Genomic DNA, 17,616 nt, shown 5'->3' with positions numbered 1-17,616 from the left:
GGGAAAAAAGGAGTAAGAAGAAATATTCCCACAGCCGTGAAAGGCTACCTCATGCCTAGACTAGGGCTGCCCAGTCAGTCCAAGGTGAGGCCAGGGCTTTCTGGCTAGCTTAGAGCAGAGCTATCAGTTTCCTCCCCTGCTCTGGGTGGTAGAGAAGCAGCCCTACCTACTCCTGCCCTCTTGGTTCCCACAGGCTGTTGCGCTGCATGGCAAAGGCAGGTGTGACACAGCACTACATATTTGAAATTTTTTATTTTTCTGAACACCAACAATACAACATTGTTAAAGCTACAATTTTGGAAAATTAGCTGGGCCTCAAAACCACCCCCAGCCTTTCTGTCAAGTATATCTGGGCGTCTTTCATCTCTCAGTGTTGCCTATATTTCTCCCAGGACTTGGGGTATGAAAGATACTCAGAAGGTCTCCTGGGTTTCAAGCCCAAGAGACTCCTGGGTGAATGCTGGGCTCCTCAAAATGCTGGTGTATAGTAGCTTCTCTGTACCCTCGTCCCTCAGGCTCCTTTCTGCCTGCCTCAGGTTTGATATCTGAGAGGTTTGACTATCCAGAGGAAATTAAATATTTTTATATCAAATTATATTACAATAAATAATGCCACATGCTTTCTTTGGCACTGTTCCAAGTCTAAGTGTTACGTGCAAGGCATTGCAATGTGGACAATGAAATGGGTGTGATCACCCACTCTTGGCCACCAGCCTACACTCCCTCTGCCCAATACTCCAATTTACCTGACTGCTGTTCAAAGATGGAAAGATGGAAGTCAGTTGTTCTGACTTCCATTCAAAGATGGAAAGCAGCAGGCAGAATAACAACCATAACAAAAGCCAACCTAAACAAGGTAGCCAGTCCAGAACATCATTGTTTCCATCCCCCAGTCCCAACAGAGGGCCTCAGGGGTCTGGGAGGTTGACGTTGTAATCTTCATCTGTCTCTATCCCAACTTCCTCCTGTGGGCCAGGGAGACAGTGAATGAGATGTCCCTGGGCAAAGACCCCAGAAGAGCAGATAAGGGGGAGATTCCCACTTACAAAGAACTGCTTCTTGCTCTTGGGGTATCCTTCAAGGATTGCATCACACAGCTCTGTTGCCTGACAAACAAAACCACGATGGGCAGTACAGGGCACTCCCTGTGGGACCCATTATATTGTACAGTGGTTTCTCTGGTGGCTGCCATTTTCAAAAGCACTTCCAGGGCTGCCACACACTTACCATCCTCTTCCGCTTCCTCCATTCCTTACAGTACTTCTGCCTCTCTCTGTATACCTAGAAGGAAGAAATAGGTTCCTCTAACCCCTCAGAACCACAGCAGCCTGCTGGGGGTCAGCCCTCACATTCACTCTAGACCCGCATGCCAGCCCTCCACCTCACCTGCTCTTTCTCTTCTGGGGTCACATGGTTGGTAGCTGCTTTGATATTCTTCAGTCTCTCTGTGTATACAGCACACTCCTTCTTTAACTCTTCAATCTCTTTCTGCATCTCCGGTGTGGTCAGGGCACTAGCTAACTCCTTCAGCTCTGAAACCACATCCCCCCCGGGGGTCACTTCCTACCCCTGCGGAGGAAGGTCTGTCTTTCCCAGTGAGTGCACCCTGAAGTGGGAGACAGGATTCCACCATGCTGTGGGATCTTTCCAGAATGAAGTCCCACATTCTGGAAAAGCTCAGGAAAGTAAGGCTTTCAGGATAGTGAGTTTATTCTATTTCTCTTTCCCCCTCCATCTACAGGTAGTGGTGGGGTGTGAGGTTGAGGAGACTTAGCTGGAGCCAGATAAAGAAGCAAGAATAAAGGGAAGCATGGGGACAGTGCACTGAAAATCATGGCACGGAAAGCAAATGCATGCCTTGCTCATTTGTGCACAAAAGCCCATTAGTTGTTCTACATTTCTGTTAATGTAATACCTAACGCAGCCCAGCAAAGGGGTCTTAACTGCCAATAAGATGTTGTAATCAACCACCCATTCACTCAGTAATTCCTAACCTGTAGACTGAACCTGACCCTTTGGGCACCTTTTGGGGGCTACCCAGACCTACCAGCCTCCATGTGGCGGCAGGTCTGCTGCAAGCTCTGCACCTTAGCAGTGAGGTCCACGATTTTGGCATCCAGGCATTGGAGGTCAGCATCACTTACTATATCAAACTGTTCCTGCCAGAGATAAGAAAAATATAAGGCACAAAGAAAAATGTGAGGCACAAAAATAGGAAACACACATCTGGGAAGAGGGAGCATTCAGATACACTCAAGAACCTGGTTTTCCCCAAACCCTTAAAAGGACCTGGGAAAATAGTGGGAGGGTACTTTTAAGAAACTCAGTTGATGGGCCTGGTGCCTCACGCCTGTAATCCTACTACTCTGGGAGGCCGAGGCCAGAGGATTGCTTGAGCTTAGGAGCTCAAGACCAGTCTGAGCAAGAGTGAGACCCCATCTATACTAAAAAGAGAAAAAATTAGCCAGTTGTGGTGGTGTGCACCTGTAGCTACTCGGGAGGCTGAGGAAGGAGGATCGCTTGAGCCAGGACTTTGAGGTTGCAGTGAGCTACGATGATGCCACTGCACTCTAGCCGGGGTGACAGAGCGAGACTCTTATCTCCAAAAAAAAGAAAAAGGAACTCAGCTGAGTACTGGTCCCACTAAAAAGGTATAAAAGAAAAGTTGAAACTTAATGCCTGTCCTCAAGGAGTGACCAGGTTGGTAGCATACTGAATAAGACAGAAATGTCTTCCCATTTAGTGATAAAACCACTCACTGGGCTTAAAGAGTAAAGTAACATTTTTCCCAGGGTGGTGAAACCCAGATGATGGGTTGCCACAATAGGAAGAATCTGGACAGGTTAAGAGGCATGATGGGATCTATTTAGATGAGGGACTCTAGTAAAAGTCTGAGGAGCTCCTCCCATGAGGGACTGCTGCTAGAAAAGGACTGTGTTGGGGATCAGCAGGGGTCATGTCAGTTGGTGATGGGGAACAGGTTGGAAAAGATGAGAATGCCAGCCTATGCAGTTTGGACTCTATACTTAGGGCAAGGTGAACCTTTAGAGCAAAGACCAGCAAGCCAAATCCTGTCAGGTGCATGTTTTTGAAAACAAGATTTTATTGAAACAGCCATGCCCATTTGTTTGCATAGTCTATAGCTGCTTTTGCTCTACAATGGCAGAGCTGAGTAGTTGCAACAGTTGTATACCTGTGACAAGAGACCGTATAGCCCACAAAGCCTATTGTGTAGCCACTTATAGAAAAAGTTTGCCAACCTCTCCTTTAGAGGATTTTCAATAGAGTAACATAATGAAGACTTGTTTTAGGAAAATTAGCCTTGAAAGTGGTTTGGTTCAGTTAAATGAGTAATGTCTACTGGATATTAGATACAGAGGGGGTGCTGAGATAAAAATGAATTGAGAAATAGAGTCTGCCCTAGAAGAACTTCAATTTAGTGAAGGAGACAAGTAAAAAGACAATTACAATACAGCACGTGTCAAAAGAGGTAAGAGCTGAAAAAGAGGCAATTAGCTCAAAGCATTCAGGGAAGGTTTCTGCAGAAGGTGATGCCTGAGTGAAATCCTAAAGAATAAGTAAGAGTAAGCCAGGCAGAGAGGCAGAAGGAACTAAACTAACCTGGCAGAGGGAAGACTGAGCAAAGGACGAAGGAGTAAAACACATCTGCATTATCTAGTACTGATGGATGGAGAACTAGCAAGGACAGGAGAGGCCAGAAGCTGGCTGGGGCAAGTCTCCAAGTGCCATTTTCCCGTTCTGTGGAGCACTGGGGAGCCATCGAGATCTGCATTTAGATAGATCATGCTGGCTGCAATGTTTAAGATATGTTCGAGGAGGTGAGATCTGTTAGGATATTGCAATAGATGAGGAGAGTCTGAACTAGAGCAGCGATGGCAGATGGAGAGAGTAGATTCAGGAAAGGAAAAATCAGCTGGACTTGATAATTGACCAGACATGTAGGATAAGAGAATTCAAGAATTACTCCCGGGCCGGGCACAGTGGTTCACACCTGTAATCCTAGCACTCTGGGAGGCCGAGGTGGGAGGACAGCTTGAGCTCAGGAGTTCGAGACCAGCCTGAGCAAGAGTGAGACTTTGTCTCTACTAAAAATAGAAAAAAGCAAAATTAGCTGAGTGTGGTGGTGTGTGCCTGTAAGCCCAAGAGGTTGAGGTTGAGGTTGCCGTGAGTTAGGCTGATGCCACCACACTCGCACAGGCAACAGAGTGAGACTCTATCTCAGAAAAAAACAAAGACTTCCAAGTCTCTGGTTTGGGTGAAGAGTGATTCCATTAAGGGAGAAGAATGTTTGGGGGAAAAGATGAGGCATTCTCTCTCCTTTGGCAATATTAGGACATCCATTTCTATATTCCTGCTCCTTCCCCTGCTTCTCGTATGGAGAAGCAATAATTCCACGGGGGATGGCAAAGTAGCACTTTACAAATGGCTCAGTGGGATTTGAGAGGCTCCAGGTGGAGGTCTGGACTGGAAAAGACAAATTTGATGTGTTTAGGGAGGGAGGTGGAGGCAGAGGGTGGTGCTAGTCTAGATGCTAGGGAATAAGAGCTTATAAGCGGAAATGGATCTTGGAAGCAAAAATACAGGATCTTCTGTCATTCATATTGCAAATCTGGAAACTTCAATAAGTTTGGATCATAGTGAGGGCAGTACACACCTTGATTTAGGTATGTCTGAGGCCCCTGTAATGGCATAAGACAGATGAGTTTCATGGTGTGCCTCAACTCTCCCAAAAACTCGATACTAGAAGTTGATTTACCCCGTGTCGGGCTCTCACACAGGTGATAATCTGCGCAGGATTCTCCTCACCTGATCGACAAAATAGATCTTCTGCTTGCCATACATCTTCTCTTTGATCTTGCCTTGTTGGGCCAGCTGTTCCAGCGCCTTCACCATCGCCTGGCGGAGAGGAGGGAGCGGGGCCATCAGAGGAGTCTTTGGGCCCGGGCAGGGGGAATTTCAGCCACTGATGGGGAAAGCGCCCAAGGCTCGGGAGGGCAGGACCCCAGACTGATATGCGGGGGTCCCACGGGAAGGGGATCCCGGGAGGAGGTCCTCACCGCTTTGCCCAGTCCGTGTTCCCGCTGCAGGTTCCCGAACACGTCCTGGGCGCTGTAGGGCCGGTTCTGCTCCCGCAGATACCTCAGGAGGATGCCGGCGGCTGCGGAGAGACGAAGCACGGGAGGGGCCACTTAACCGACCTCCTCGCCGACTCCCCTCCGGGGTCTCCCCCGCGCCCACGCCGCCGTTACCTCCCGCCGCAGCTTCTGCCCGGCCTTTACTCATGGCTTTTCCCGCCGCCGAACTCAGCCTGTCGTTGTAGTTGCTCCGGGTGACGCCTCCTTCCGGTGACGGAGGGCGGGCTCAAGCGGTGATTGGCTCAACTGGTGAAGCCCGCCTGAGGACGGCAGCGACCCTTCCCGGACGCCGTAGTTCACTTCTGCCTGGCGCCCGGCGGTCCGAGATCCCTAAGCCCCCGGCTTCCGCGCAGGCGGCGGGCGCACGGCTTTGGACCTCCCGCTGCTTCCCCCCCGGGAACGAAGGCTGTGGTAAAGAACGCCTTCAAGTTTCGAGACCCAGTTCCAGCCGCGGCTGATCACTCGTGACCTTGAGTTAGGCCCAGTGTTTGAACGGGGAGACACTTCAGGGATCAACTCCCACGCAGGGCAAACGACCAGCTCAAGGTCACAGGGCTAGTTACCCACAGGGGGATCCCACAGTCCAGTGCTCTTTCGTCGGCTAATTTTGTCACTTGTAAAATAGGTACAGTAGCTACTTGCAGGAGGAAGGTTGTGAAAAAACAGGAAGCGTTAGCGCCTTGGAGAGGCGCTTACATTCCCCTTATTTGCCAGTTACCGAGCTTTGCACCCAGGGGGCGCCCGACACCTGCTGTGGTTTGAACGCCAAGGGAAGGTCGGATTGGGAGGGGGTTACTCTTAAGCCACAGAGCTTGTAGAAGTTTGTTAATCTTCTCTGGGCAACACCTGGCAGGTGCTTTCCATTCCTGACCACAGTGACCAATGGGACAGAGCCTGAAATAAATATTTCTAGTTTCTGAGGTCAGCTGAAGGCTGAAAAGCAGCTGTCCCTGCAGCTCAAACAATCCAGTGGAGGAGCATGGTGCTATTTTTTAAAACCTTCTGCTATCAAAAACCTCCTTAGCCTATGAAACATGTGCTTGTCTTCGCATGTTTAGAAATGATGGAACCGCAAGCTAAATGCCAGCCAAGAGTCCCAGTCATGCTCGTATCTGGGATCCTTGAGGAAGGGAAGTGGCATCATACTACAGTGATTGCTCTGAGCATCACAAAGGAAAAACAGAAGTGGATCTGTGGGTCTCTCACACCTGGGCTTCCTTTTCTGAGGCTGTCACCTCCTCAAATTAATCAGAACTCAGATTAATAAGAGAAAACCTATCAAGGGTAGGACACCATTCAACATCAGTCTCTTAAAGATTGTTCTCATATAAGATTTATTCCCCAGCAGCCCCCCCCCCCAATTCACAGTGGAGGACTAAGGAGATTCAGAGCACGATCCACCAGGTACAAGAAACACCTTCTGAAGGTTTTGCTCTCCTTCCTTCCCTCCCTCCTCTTGCCAACTCCCAAGGCCTGAACCTACACACACTCATGCAAACTCACAAAATCCCACTTCTTTCCACACCTGTTTTTCCAAATCAGGAGCTCACGTGTAAGACATCTGGGCTCTGAGAAGACAGGAAGTGTACAAAATCTAAGAACTCTAAAGTAGGGGAATGCCACTAACCCTGACGGTCACACAAAGGTGACTATGAGATAGACACCAGCTCTTCTCCCTTCTCACTGTTAACCATTTTCACTCCCTGGCCTCTGTACCTTGTCCATTAACCAAGAGCAAACATGTCAGCACACCCCCACCTGCAGCATGTGAAATAGGCTCTGTCCAACATCCCTCACCCAAGTATGGGGGTGTTGGGGGAGTGGTCCCTGAGGATCAGCAAAGGGTTAATGCAGAAAGAACGAGGATAGAGGAGTTTGGCTTGAGCTCTGACTGGGGAGGCAGAGAGAGGCTGTAGGCTGGCACAGGTTTAAAACCAACTACCATTTTTGGGTTTTTGTCTCATGATTTTACTAGGGGCCGCAGAATAGATACCCCTCAAAGGGGTCTCTGCTGACTACAGACACATTTTTGCTAACTGGGCTCATCCTTAAAGGAGGCCCTGCCAGGTTGGGAAGCAGATGAAAATCAAAGCAGTAAAGTAGCTGAGCAGGGAGTAAGAACAGCTGGTGGAAGAAGAGCTTGTGGCTCCTGGGATGAATGCCACGGAGCCATTTGTAAAGTGCTACTTTGCCATCCCCCATGGAATTATTGCTTCTCCAAAGGAGAAGCAGGGGAAGGACCAGGAACATAGAAATGGGTATGGTATTGCTTTGCTCACTGCTCAGGCTGATGGTCAAATGGAGCCAGGGGTTAGCAGCACCAAAGACAACCACACAGCTCCAGAAGATTCAGTGATAGAGAATCTCAAGACACAGAGGCATTCACTAACCCTCCCAGCCATCTGACTCCCATGGCCCAAGGTGATGTAGGAGAGGCCCATCCCCACAACATGTTCACATTTCTTAAATTTCACAAGCAATACTTCGGAGCACTGAGGGTCAGGCCTCGAAAAATGAGGATGGGCTAGAGGAGAGGGAGCAAGCCTGTTCTGCACAACCAAAGCACAAGCTTGCTTTAAAAAAACAAATCAAATCCTGGTTTAACAAAAGAAAATGATAACAACGTAACTCTTATAGCTGCTGCATGACTTCTGGGGCTATATGGAGGTGATGAACGGAGGAAGGGATGGGCTCCTTTACCAGTGAGGGCCTCTGAGCACCCATACCTAAAAGCAAACAGCAGCACCTCCTCAAAGGGGAACCAATATCCCTGACTACTTTGTTCCCCCAAAATATCATCCTGAAGGAGAGAAGCCTCCTTCAGGGGAGCACACTCTCACTTCAGTGACTGAGCTCAGAAATGTGTGTCCAGCTGGTAGCAGGGGAGTGAGTATCCTCTATAAGCAGGCCTCTGAGCATCAGTCAGGCCACCCAGCATACGAATATAATTCAGGGGATGGGAGCTGGGTTCTTCCCTTGTCCCGTTCACCTTAAGTGGGATGGGGAGAAAAAAAACCTAAACCACGGTGACCCCCAAAAGGAGTCTCTACCTCAGTGGCTCCTGGAACTGGCAGGGTCCAGCTGATTTAGTTCTGACTGATCCAGAAGTTCAAAGTCATCCCCCTCAGCGTCAGTGTCCAGGTCTGAACTGGGGGACCGGAGGAAGCCTCTTGTTGCTCTCCGGGAAGGTGGGCCAGAAGGGCCAGGCTGGGAGGCCCCTGATAAGGCCAGCTGGATCATACCCTGGGAGACCAGACTGGCAAGGTTGCTGGTGAGGTTGGATCCTACAGGCAGAGCACCAAGCAGGAGCTCTGGCAGTGCAGCCTCATCCCGACTGGCAGGGGGCGCCTGGGGCGCCTGGGGCTCCTCAGCCCCCGGTGGGGAACGGTGCATCAAACTGGGCATGCCAATGCTGGTGTCGTCCTCATCGTCCAGGCCAGCAGGATCCACATTAATAGAAGGGAAGTCTGGAAGGTCTCTGGCAAAGGATTCCTCTGGATCACTGTGACCATCTAAGTCTGGGAGAATACAAGGGTGTCTAAGACATGGCAACTACCTGGCCCTCCTGTGGCCCCAGACCTACAAAATGCCCCACATAGCCAGATTGTTTCCACCCTTGATTTCTCAGGGTGAAGCAAAACCCATGGGACTGGTTTAGCTTTTCCCCCCTCCTTATAGATGGCTGTGATCTCTACTGGCCAGAGAACTCCCCATCTCTTCCTCTACTATGTCCCTCATGAAGCTAGAACCTGAAGCTACTAAGAGACAGAGGGCTTCAAGAAAAGTAGCAGTGCTATCCTGGCTGTAGCCACACCCCTCAAGCTGCTTTACCACCTGACCTACAGCTCAGAAAACAGGAGAGTAGGGGCTACCAGTATCCCCTCTGTTCAGGGAAGGAGAGAGGCAACAGAGAGGCAACATTATCAACTCAGGTCAAAGGTTCCCCTCACCTTCAGAGCCTTCTGTTAGAGGTGTTTGGCCCCTTGAAAGATTGAATGTGCCATTGTCTGTACAGGAGACCTCAGCATCCGAGTGCTCAGAGTCTGTGATGGCCAATTCCCTGGCAACAGTAGAATCATCCAGCTTAGGAAAAGAAAAGACCAATAAGCCTGAGATGATGCCATTAGGAACCAAATGCAGTCCCCATGTACAGCTTTACTAATTAGCTGGCCTTAAAGGCTACGGGAAGGACATTAGTGTAACCAGGGATTGACAGGGACTTTAGTCAAAATCTTGACTTTTTTTAGGCTGCTCTCCCAAAGAAAACACTCTTATTCACTCATTTCTTGAGCACAGGAAGAAAAGCGGTCTTAGGAATCAATTAGCCACTTACTCGTAAGCATGTAATTGATTCAGAGATAACTGTTCACAGGTGACCAGGAGGATACACATAGTGCCCAGACCTAAGGATGGACTGAGCTTTTTAAAAAATGATCACACCAGCTCCACAAGTTCTTCCGTGGTAGGGTAAAAGGAAACATGGAAGAGGTTGTGCTGGGCTTCAGGCTTAAATTGGATCTAGGTACAAAGTCCTAGTATAACCCAAGCTTCTCTCCTTGTCACTGCTCTCAGGAGCAAGGGGAGTCCAGGACTTGGAGAGGCCATGATGAACTTGAAACCTGGTTACTGCCTAAATGTGAGCTGCCAGGTGGTTAAAAGGGAGCTAAAGAAAACTGGCCAGTGAAACAGCTCCCACACTCAAGATACCTGAGGACAGAAGGCAGCAAGCTCTTCTTCACTGTCACTGTGGTTATCCATGGCCCGTTCTGGATGCAGAGCTCTGCGGCGCACTGTGTGGAAAGAACAGAAAGCTTTGATGCCTTCCCTGGGGATGTGGGGTGGAATCCTCCCCCATGGACTTCAAAGGGCCCCTGTCAATATGGCCCTAAGCCTACATAACAATACTTGAGGGCAGAGCTGCTGAGCCTAAGTAACAAGGAGAGCTAATAACACCAGAGAGAAGATCTCTCTTCCAACATCCTTCCCTCCACATTTCCCTTAACCTCTACACATTTCTATCCTGGTCAGATGATCAACTACCAGGTTTGTCAATAACTGTCAAGCAAAAGGCAGACCTGATGTCACGGTAGTAAGTGGACATTATCGTAGGGAGGGCAAAAGGAGATGCCCACCTTGATTAAAATCAGGCTTTTCAGGACTAATACTATTCAAATGGCTGCCCCAGGGGTAGCTGGGCCTTGGTGACCATGTGCAGGGCCCTTGGAAGGCCAGGGTTTAATGAAACACCCAACCTGACAAGACCACAGAAGAGAGGGAAAAGTTTGCACTACCACCATTAATGCGTTGGATGGATCTCAAGCTAGTACACTTCTGACTCTGAGGTAGTAGTTTTTAATCACCTTTGGGAGGCAGCTTTCAGTAGTGAAGAGGCCAGGCTTAGGAGCTGAAGAGACCTGCTCTGACATTTACTACCTGTGAGCTTCGATTTCCTCAATTAGAGAAGGAGGATAATACCACTCCTCAAGGTTATTGTAAAGATTAAATAAGACAGCGCACAGAGAGTAGCCAGCACAGTGCTTGGGCACATGCTAAGTGCTTCATAAATAGCAGATAATAACTAGGGATATCTTCACTGTCTACCTTTTATTCACTAAGAAAATCTTTTCTCAGATCTATTTAAAATGCAAGAGTCTAGGATTCCAAATAAGAAAAAACTGGCAAGCCTGCATAGGTTTCCCTGGAATAGAATATCATTTTTACCTACCACCCCCCCCAACCCCCTACTTCTCCCACTTCTAGTCTGTCAGACCTACAGGCCTCTCCTCTTCCCAAACTGCCGAAGTGGAAGGAAGCCTCCCCATGACACTTACATTGCCTCTCTCTCTGCTTGGACATCATGTAGCCACGGACACTGAAGTCCAGCCGCTGCAGAACTGGCTTCAGCCGCACATATGCTCGATCCCACAGTCGGTGATACACAGCAAGGGGCCACATCATGACAGTGACAACTGAAAGGGGACATGGGAAACAGTGGAAAAATGGAGAAGGAGCTGCACAGTACATTCCTAACTGTTCTTCTGCTATTATGTCCTTAGGGCTTAGACACCTAGCGTGGAACAGTTCTGCTTAATTCCACTGATCATCTTTACCAGTCTCCCCACTACACGAGCAGGGTTTTGAGGGCAGCCTCACAGGGCCTAGAACAGGGCTGTGTGCAGCAAAGTATGCTGGTGACAGGCTAAGGGCAGAACTAGACAGTGTGGTCACTTGCCTATGGATGTCACTGAGCCAATAAACAAGGCTAAATGGTAACAATGCCTCAGAAACTACACAAAAAATCATGTGAGCTTCTGATGTATAAAGGCCACAGTTACAACTACTCAGTTACTCCAGCCCCAAGCAAGCAGAGTACATGCCAATAGGAAGTAAATAAATCTATAAAAATGTGCAAGGGGGGATGGGGGGGAGGGGAAAGTGCTCCAGGATAAACAGAACCTAGTAGAGGAACCCCTAAGAGTTATGTTTTGCTGTTATACAATACTCTGGCTCTAAAAATTCCCTCCTTAAATAGGGACAGGCAGTCCTTTATAGTTGGTAATACAACGTATGTTAGTGGACCCTCATCAATTTCTAAAACTGGGCTGGGTGCAGTGACTCATACCTGTAATTCCAGCACTCTGGGAGGCTGAGGCAGAAGGACTGCTTGAGCTCAGGAGTTCAAGACCAGCCTGAGCAACAGCGCGATTCCATCTCTACTAAAAATAGCTGGACGTGGTAGCCTATAGTTTCAGCTACTTGGGAGGCTGAGGCAGGAGGATCACTTGAGCCCAGGTGTTTTAGGTTGCTGTGAGCTAGGCTGACACCACAGCACTCTAGCCCAGGTGACAGGGCAAGACTCTATCTTAAAAAAAAAAAAAAAAAATTCTAAAACTAATTTGGTAAGAAATGGACTTTATATGTAGAGAGCCTACTATGAGTAAGAATAAAGACACTTTCATGACACCAAACAGGTCACAAAAATATGAAAAGGTCATTTCCTGGAAAATGAAATATATAAAGTCCTCTCTCCCCCTAGACCCAGAGCTAGCTGGGGTTGGAAACCTATGAGCAGGGTACAGCTCATAAGCCATACTTACGCATTAAGTAGGACAGCAGGAGGCCAGGGATGTAGCGACCCAGGACAGCCAAAAAGGTCAGTATCCCACAGCTCAGCAAGCAGAACTGGGGGAGTCAAAAAAATGGTATTAAGTCTCTGCCACATGACAGGGCACTGGGATGGGGGTGGAGGGTTATGGCAGAGATGTGACTGAAAGATTCTTTATGATCTATGAGTCAAACATGGACATGTCAGAATGACAGATATAACCACTCTTGCATCCAGTGGTGATTTTGTTTGGGTGGAAAAGGAGGATGTCCCCTTCTGTTCAAATTCCTTTTACATGGCTAACCCCATAGGGCTGTACCTTTCATGCCGGGAAATTGGTTTGAATAGGACTTAGCCAAAAATTCTTTCTGAAAGCCAAGTGTTGGTAGTGGGTTTTTTAAGTCAAAAAACTAAAAAACCCAACAACCTACCACATGTTTAATATGACACACAATGCATACAAGCAAGCTTTCTTTTCCATCTTGGGGCAAGAAAATAGCCTACTCTAAGTGACAAACACCAAATGAGGAGTCACCACGCTCTTGCCTTAGCCCTAATGGCTGGTCAGAAGCCCCTTCCTACATCCCTTTCTCTCTACAAACACCACAGTCTCTTCTTTCTTGAATGAGTATCTATAGTAAAGGAGCTGTTTCAGTTTAGCGTGAACTGAACTCAGAGGCCAGAGATGAAAGTGAAAAAGGGAAGTCTTACCTTGCCTGGGTTTTGCTTTTTAAAAAGCAAAAGATTCCTTATGAAAACGGTCCCACTAACCCAGACTTCAGCTACATGGTGGCAGAGCTCGGGCACGCTGAGCAACCGAGGGTGCACAAAGCCCCAGCTATGGGAGAGAGAAGGGGGAGCTGTGAAAGGAGGGTGTTAAGGATCCCCCCATCTTCCTGTGTAGGCAGCCAATGCTTCCGGTTTAAACAGGGGCTGGGGAGTGGCTAGTCCCAGGTGCTTTAGAGGTGAAGCATGACTTTCTTCTTGGCTCACCAGGTTGAAACTTGAATTTAGGGACTAGGAGGGCAAACTTGTTCTGGCAACTCCACCCTATGAGCAAGCAGCCCAATCTACGTGTGTAAACCTGCCACCAGCTCCAAGGCCCTTTGTGCTTAGAAACATTTTCTTCCCTGCACTCAGACCATTGCAGTTCCCTGTGAGTGCAAACTAGGGATAAAAGTAAAGCACAGTCTGACTGACAGATACCACTGCTGCTGGGGGGGAGGCAATGGTAGATGTGCCCCTCAGAGAGAAAATAAATAAAGCAAAGCCAAAATAAACCATAGCAGAGAAAATTCCTTGGCTCAAACATACAGGGTGGATGAACTGAGAAATGAAAGCAGGAGCTATAAGACATAGAGGAATCTTTGGCTTTGGCTTGCTGATGCCAGGAACCAATGTGTTTTCTGACCAGGAACTTTAAATAGCCAGAGGTGACAGAAAACACTAAATGACCTGGTACAAAAGCCAGGAGACAAAAGTTAGTTGCCTTTAAGTTTTCTCACTGGGGCTGAATAATGCAGCTGATTCCTTGGCATGTCAGGTTATGGGGCATTGTAATGCTTCTCTTTCAGAAACTTCTGTAAAGATCAGAGGACACTGGCCATTTCAATATATTGCTGCCTGAACTTTAGGATGTGTTAAAATGATTATTTGGAAGAGACTAGGTTTCAGCTTACACTGTGTGTCCAGAACACGGGGTTAACAACATGTAACCAGAATATTACAAGAGAATCAATCACAGCAACAAAAAGGGATTTAATTAGTGTTCCATACCTCTCATTGTCTAATGCGTCGGGTCTTGGCACTACAATATTAAAACAAACACCAGCATTAGTTGGTAGGGAAAACTAAACATGAAAATGTTAGGCTGTTGGGCTTGGTCTGACAGCTCAAGTTTTAATAGGTTTGGGGAAAACAAAACAGTAATAGCCAATAAAAAGGAGACACTATGTTAAACTGCCACAGTTAGGGAGCTACAGACAAGGGAATAATTGCTTATGCCTGCTTATTTCGTGAAGGAGAGGAAGAGGAGTCCAAATGGACCATTAGAGCTCCTCCAATTACCTAAGCTGAAAGCCAAGGTGTGAAAGAAAAATGGTCCATCCCACCCCTTGAGTGTGTCTGGCCTGTTCATACACATGAATGTGTGCCAGACTACCAAGGCATGTTTTAGCTACTCCAACCCTAGAAATCTGCCTAACTCTTTAAAAAGTGACCCATTATCTACCTGGATGATGTAAAGTCTTTTGACATTCACTAGCCTTAAATTAAGATAGGCCGATGAACTACATGATTCCTTGAAGTCTCTATAAAATTGGATGAGAATTTATTTAAAAGCTATATACTCTGGTTTGAATATTGTATCAACACATCAAAATTAACATGTCTAAAACCTACATCAATTTTCCTTGTTCTCATTCCCCGACCTAAGCCAATTCCCAGGCCTGCTACCTGTAATGCCACTCTCCCACTCTCCTAGCTTTAAAATCCTAAAGTCGGTTTTTATCCCTTACTCTTCTAACTCCCATCCAACAATTTATCATTTTTTTTCCTTTTTATTAATAGAAATGCTAGCCAAAATTTATCAGGTTTTTTTTTTTTTTGAGTCCTGTCTTCTCTCCAGGACAAATGTATCTTCCTGCTTCGCAGCTCTCCAAGTCATCCATCATTTGTTTTCATGGACACCTCTCTGACTACCTCTCACAAAGATACTTTCACGGTCACCTAACAGATCTTCTTCCTCCTCTTTTTCTTCTTCCATGTGGTCCTATAAAATGCTACCGAATTAATCTTTACTGTCATCTCAGCATATAGCTCTAATTTAAAAAATCTTTAATGGCCACCTACTACTTATAGGACAAAGTCTAAACTTCTAAGCCTAACTTATATAAAATCTAATCCAGACATACTTTCAGTTTTATTTCCTAGTACTTCCTTGAATGAACTTTTCATTCCTGTCAAAATGATCAATTCTCTGCTCTCAGGAGATGCTCTGCAGCTTCTGGTTCCTTAGACTATCTAGAAACACACTTTTCTCTCTACTTGTCCAAATCTTTTGCTTTGTTCAAGGTTTGAGCTAGGACCAAAATACATGACAAATATACCAATCACATACTGCATTGTGACATTTCTGGTACTGTTCTATAACTATCATTTAACTTTTCATATGTTTATGTATGTACAATTTTTAGGGAAAAAACGTATCTTACAGTATTTTCTATAAGCCATAATGCTTAGCTTAGTATTTTGCAAATAAACACTTTAAAAGAAATTCCTTGCCTGTAATCCCAGCACTTTGGGAAGCTGAGATAAGAGGATCACTTGAGGCAGGGGAGTTCAAGACCAGCCTAAGCAACACAGCAAGACCCTGTCTCTTGAAAAAAAAAAAAAAATTCCTGAGAGGTTAACTGATTCTGCCTCAACAAAGATATAGTATCTAATGAAGAGAATTATTTTCTAAAAAGTTTGAGGACCACATATTCCTCAGGCCATCATGTTGGTAAGAATATCTCAGGTACTAGATACAGACTTCCTGAGCTTAGTAACAATGGGAAAGGAGGAACCCAGCTCTAAGTAACCACAAAGGGGGCACGAGCCCTTCAAGTGTCTTCTAAAGCAAATGATTCAGACTTCAAAAGATAGTCCCAGGCCCGGCGTGGTGGCTCACGCCTTGTAATCCTAGCACCCTGGGAGGCCGAGGCGGGTGGATCGTTTGAGCTCAGGAGTTCGAGACCAGCCTGAGCAAGAGCGAGACCCCGTCTCTACTAAAAATAGAAAGAAATTTGCTGGACAACTAAAAATATACAGAAAAAATCAGGCGGGCATGGTGGCGCATGCCTGTAGTCCCAGCTACTCGGGAGGCTGAGGCAGAAGGATCACTTGAGCCCAGAAGTTTGAGGTTGCTGTGAGCTAGGTTGACGCCATGGCACTCTAGCCGGGGGCAACAAAATAAGACTCTGTCTCAAAAAAAAAAAAAAAAAGATAGTTCCCAGCTCCATATACCGCCTCCTAAATCCCCAAAACTAAAGGTAGAAATGCCAACAAAGGCCATTTCCAGTTTCAACTGTTTTAAATGCTATCAAACTCACCTTTTATTTCAGGCCAGATTTTGCTCTTCCATTGATCAATACACACAATGATCATCAAGCCAAATGCAAGTAAAAACACAAGACGAAGGGATGTCAGTGCAAAGAACCTATAAAGAGGGAAAAAAAAAAAAAAAGAAAGATTATCCAATTAAGCTAATTTCAGAAAAGACCACATATGCACTACAGGCTTTATGGTAAACAGACTTGATTTCTAGTTTTTTTGTTGTTGTTGTTGTTTGTTCTAACTAGTATATAACTAACTATATACCTTGTGGACTTTCTGGACTTCCATTATTCTACCAACTAGGCAGAGATAATAATTTGCTCTGTAATGGCAGAGAACTAAATCAAATAACCTCTTACAGCCCTTTTCAACTTTATAGTCTGTGACTCTTATTTTCAGGGAGAAATTTATCCTTGATAACAACCTGTTATGATGAAAGCAAATATCTTTCTACCAAATTAGACCCTACGTAGGGCAACAAACTGATAGAGAAACAGTAAAAAACACTTAATTCAATTATATATCCTCTTACAGATGAAGGTATTGAGCCCAAAAAAGTAAAATGACTTGATTAAGGTCACAAAGAAAGGTGACACAAAAGCTAGATCTAAAACCTAACTCTGGGCCAAGTGTGGTGGATCACGCCTATAATCCTAGCACTTTGGGAGGCTGAGGTGGGAGGATGACTTGAGGCCAGGAGTTGGAGACGCCTGTCTCTACAAAATTAGAAAAAGACATTTTTTTGTTTGCTTGTTTTTAGAGATAGGGTCTTACTCTGTCACCCAGGCTGGGGATGTAGTGGCCCCATCACAGCTCACTGTAACCTCAAATTACTGGGCTCAAGCAATCCTCCTGCCTTAGCCTCCCAAGCTGAGACTATAGGCACACACCACAACATCAAGCTACTTTTTAAATTTTTTGTAGAGATGGGTCCACCTCCAGCAAAAAGCCATTTTGAACAATCAAGGAAATCTAACACTGACAGTACATCTAATGATATTAAAGAACTATGAATTTTTTAGGTGCGATGTTAGTTATGTGCAAAGGTAGTTATGTTTTTAAAGAATCACTATCTTGTAGAGATAAATACTAAAATATTTATGAATGAAGTGATATGACAGCTGCAATGTGCTTTAAAATAATAGTAGGGCAAGAGAAAGTGTACCAAAATAGATGAAACAAGATTAACCATTAGTTGATAACTGCTGAAAGCTAGGTGATAGGTATATGGATTCTTAACACTATTCTCTCTACTTCTGC

The 17,616-nt window shown here is 46.2% G+C and overlaps 2 protein-coding genes across 4 annotated transcripts in view; both read right to left on the bottom strand.

Moving 5' to 3' along the window:
* Positions 1–825: 825 nt before the first annotated feature.
* On the bottom strand, positions 826–5,411 carry PSMC3IP (PSMC3 interacting protein). Of its 2 annotated transcripts, none has more exons than XM_012656673.1 (8): positions 5,271–5,411; positions 5,079–5,179; positions 4,828–4,917; positions 2,048–2,159; positions 1,387–1,532; positions 1,228–1,281; positions 1,047–1,106; positions 826–965 (listed from the first exon to the last, which is right to left on the bottom strand). In XM_012656673.1, exons 1-8 carry the CDS (start codon positions 5,302–5,304, stop codon positions 909–911), a joined length of 654 nt encoding a protein of 217 aa, XP_012512127.1. In that variant the 5' UTR covers positions 5,305–5,411; the 3' UTR covers positions 826–908. The 2 variants fall into 2 exon arrangements, with proteins under 2 accessions (XP_012512127.1, XP_012512128.1); XM_012656674.1 differs by having other exon boundaries at positions 909–965; positions 1,387–1,517; positions 5,271–5,304.
* Positions 5,412–6,481: 1,070 nt separating this feature from the next.
* FAM134C (family with sequence similarity 134, member C) overlaps positions 6,482–17,616 on the bottom strand; it is a 21,282-nt gene continuing 10,147 nt past the window's right edge. Inside the window, exons 2-10 of one of the 2 annotated variants that reach the window (XM_012656671.1) lie at positions 16,353–16,459; positions 14,038–14,068; positions 12,973–13,099; positions 12,254–12,338; positions 10,988–11,125; positions 9,864–9,946; positions 9,107–9,239; positions 8,207–8,674; positions 6,482–6,724 (exon numbers count right to left, since the gene is read on the bottom strand). In XM_012656671.1, the coding sequence (XP_012512125.1) occupies positions 8,208–8,674; positions 9,107–9,239; positions 9,864–9,946; positions 10,988–11,125; positions 12,254–12,338; positions 12,973–13,099; positions 14,038–14,068; positions 16,353–16,459 (1,171 nt within the window). In that variant the 3' untranslated portion in view covers positions 6,482–6,724; position 8,207. Of the gene's footprint in view, positions 8,675–9,106; positions 9,240–9,863; positions 9,947–10,987; positions 11,126–12,253; positions 12,339–12,972; positions 13,100–14,037; positions 14,069–16,352; positions 16,460–17,616 lie in introns of both variants that reach the window. The other variant, XM_012656672.1, reaches the window with a different exon arrangement.

This window comes from Propithecus coquereli, unplaced genomic scaffold (genome assembly GCF_000956105.1).
Source record: "Propithecus coquereli isolate 6110/MARCELLA unplaced genomic scaffold, Pcoq_1.0 Scaffold515, whole genome shotgun sequence".
NCBI classification, from domain to species: domain Eukaryota; kingdom Metazoa; phylum Chordata; class Mammalia; order Primates; family Indriidae; genus Propithecus; species Propithecus coquereli.
Note: the sequence above shows the minus strand (reverse complement) of the source record. Positions and strands in the feature narration are given on the sequence as shown.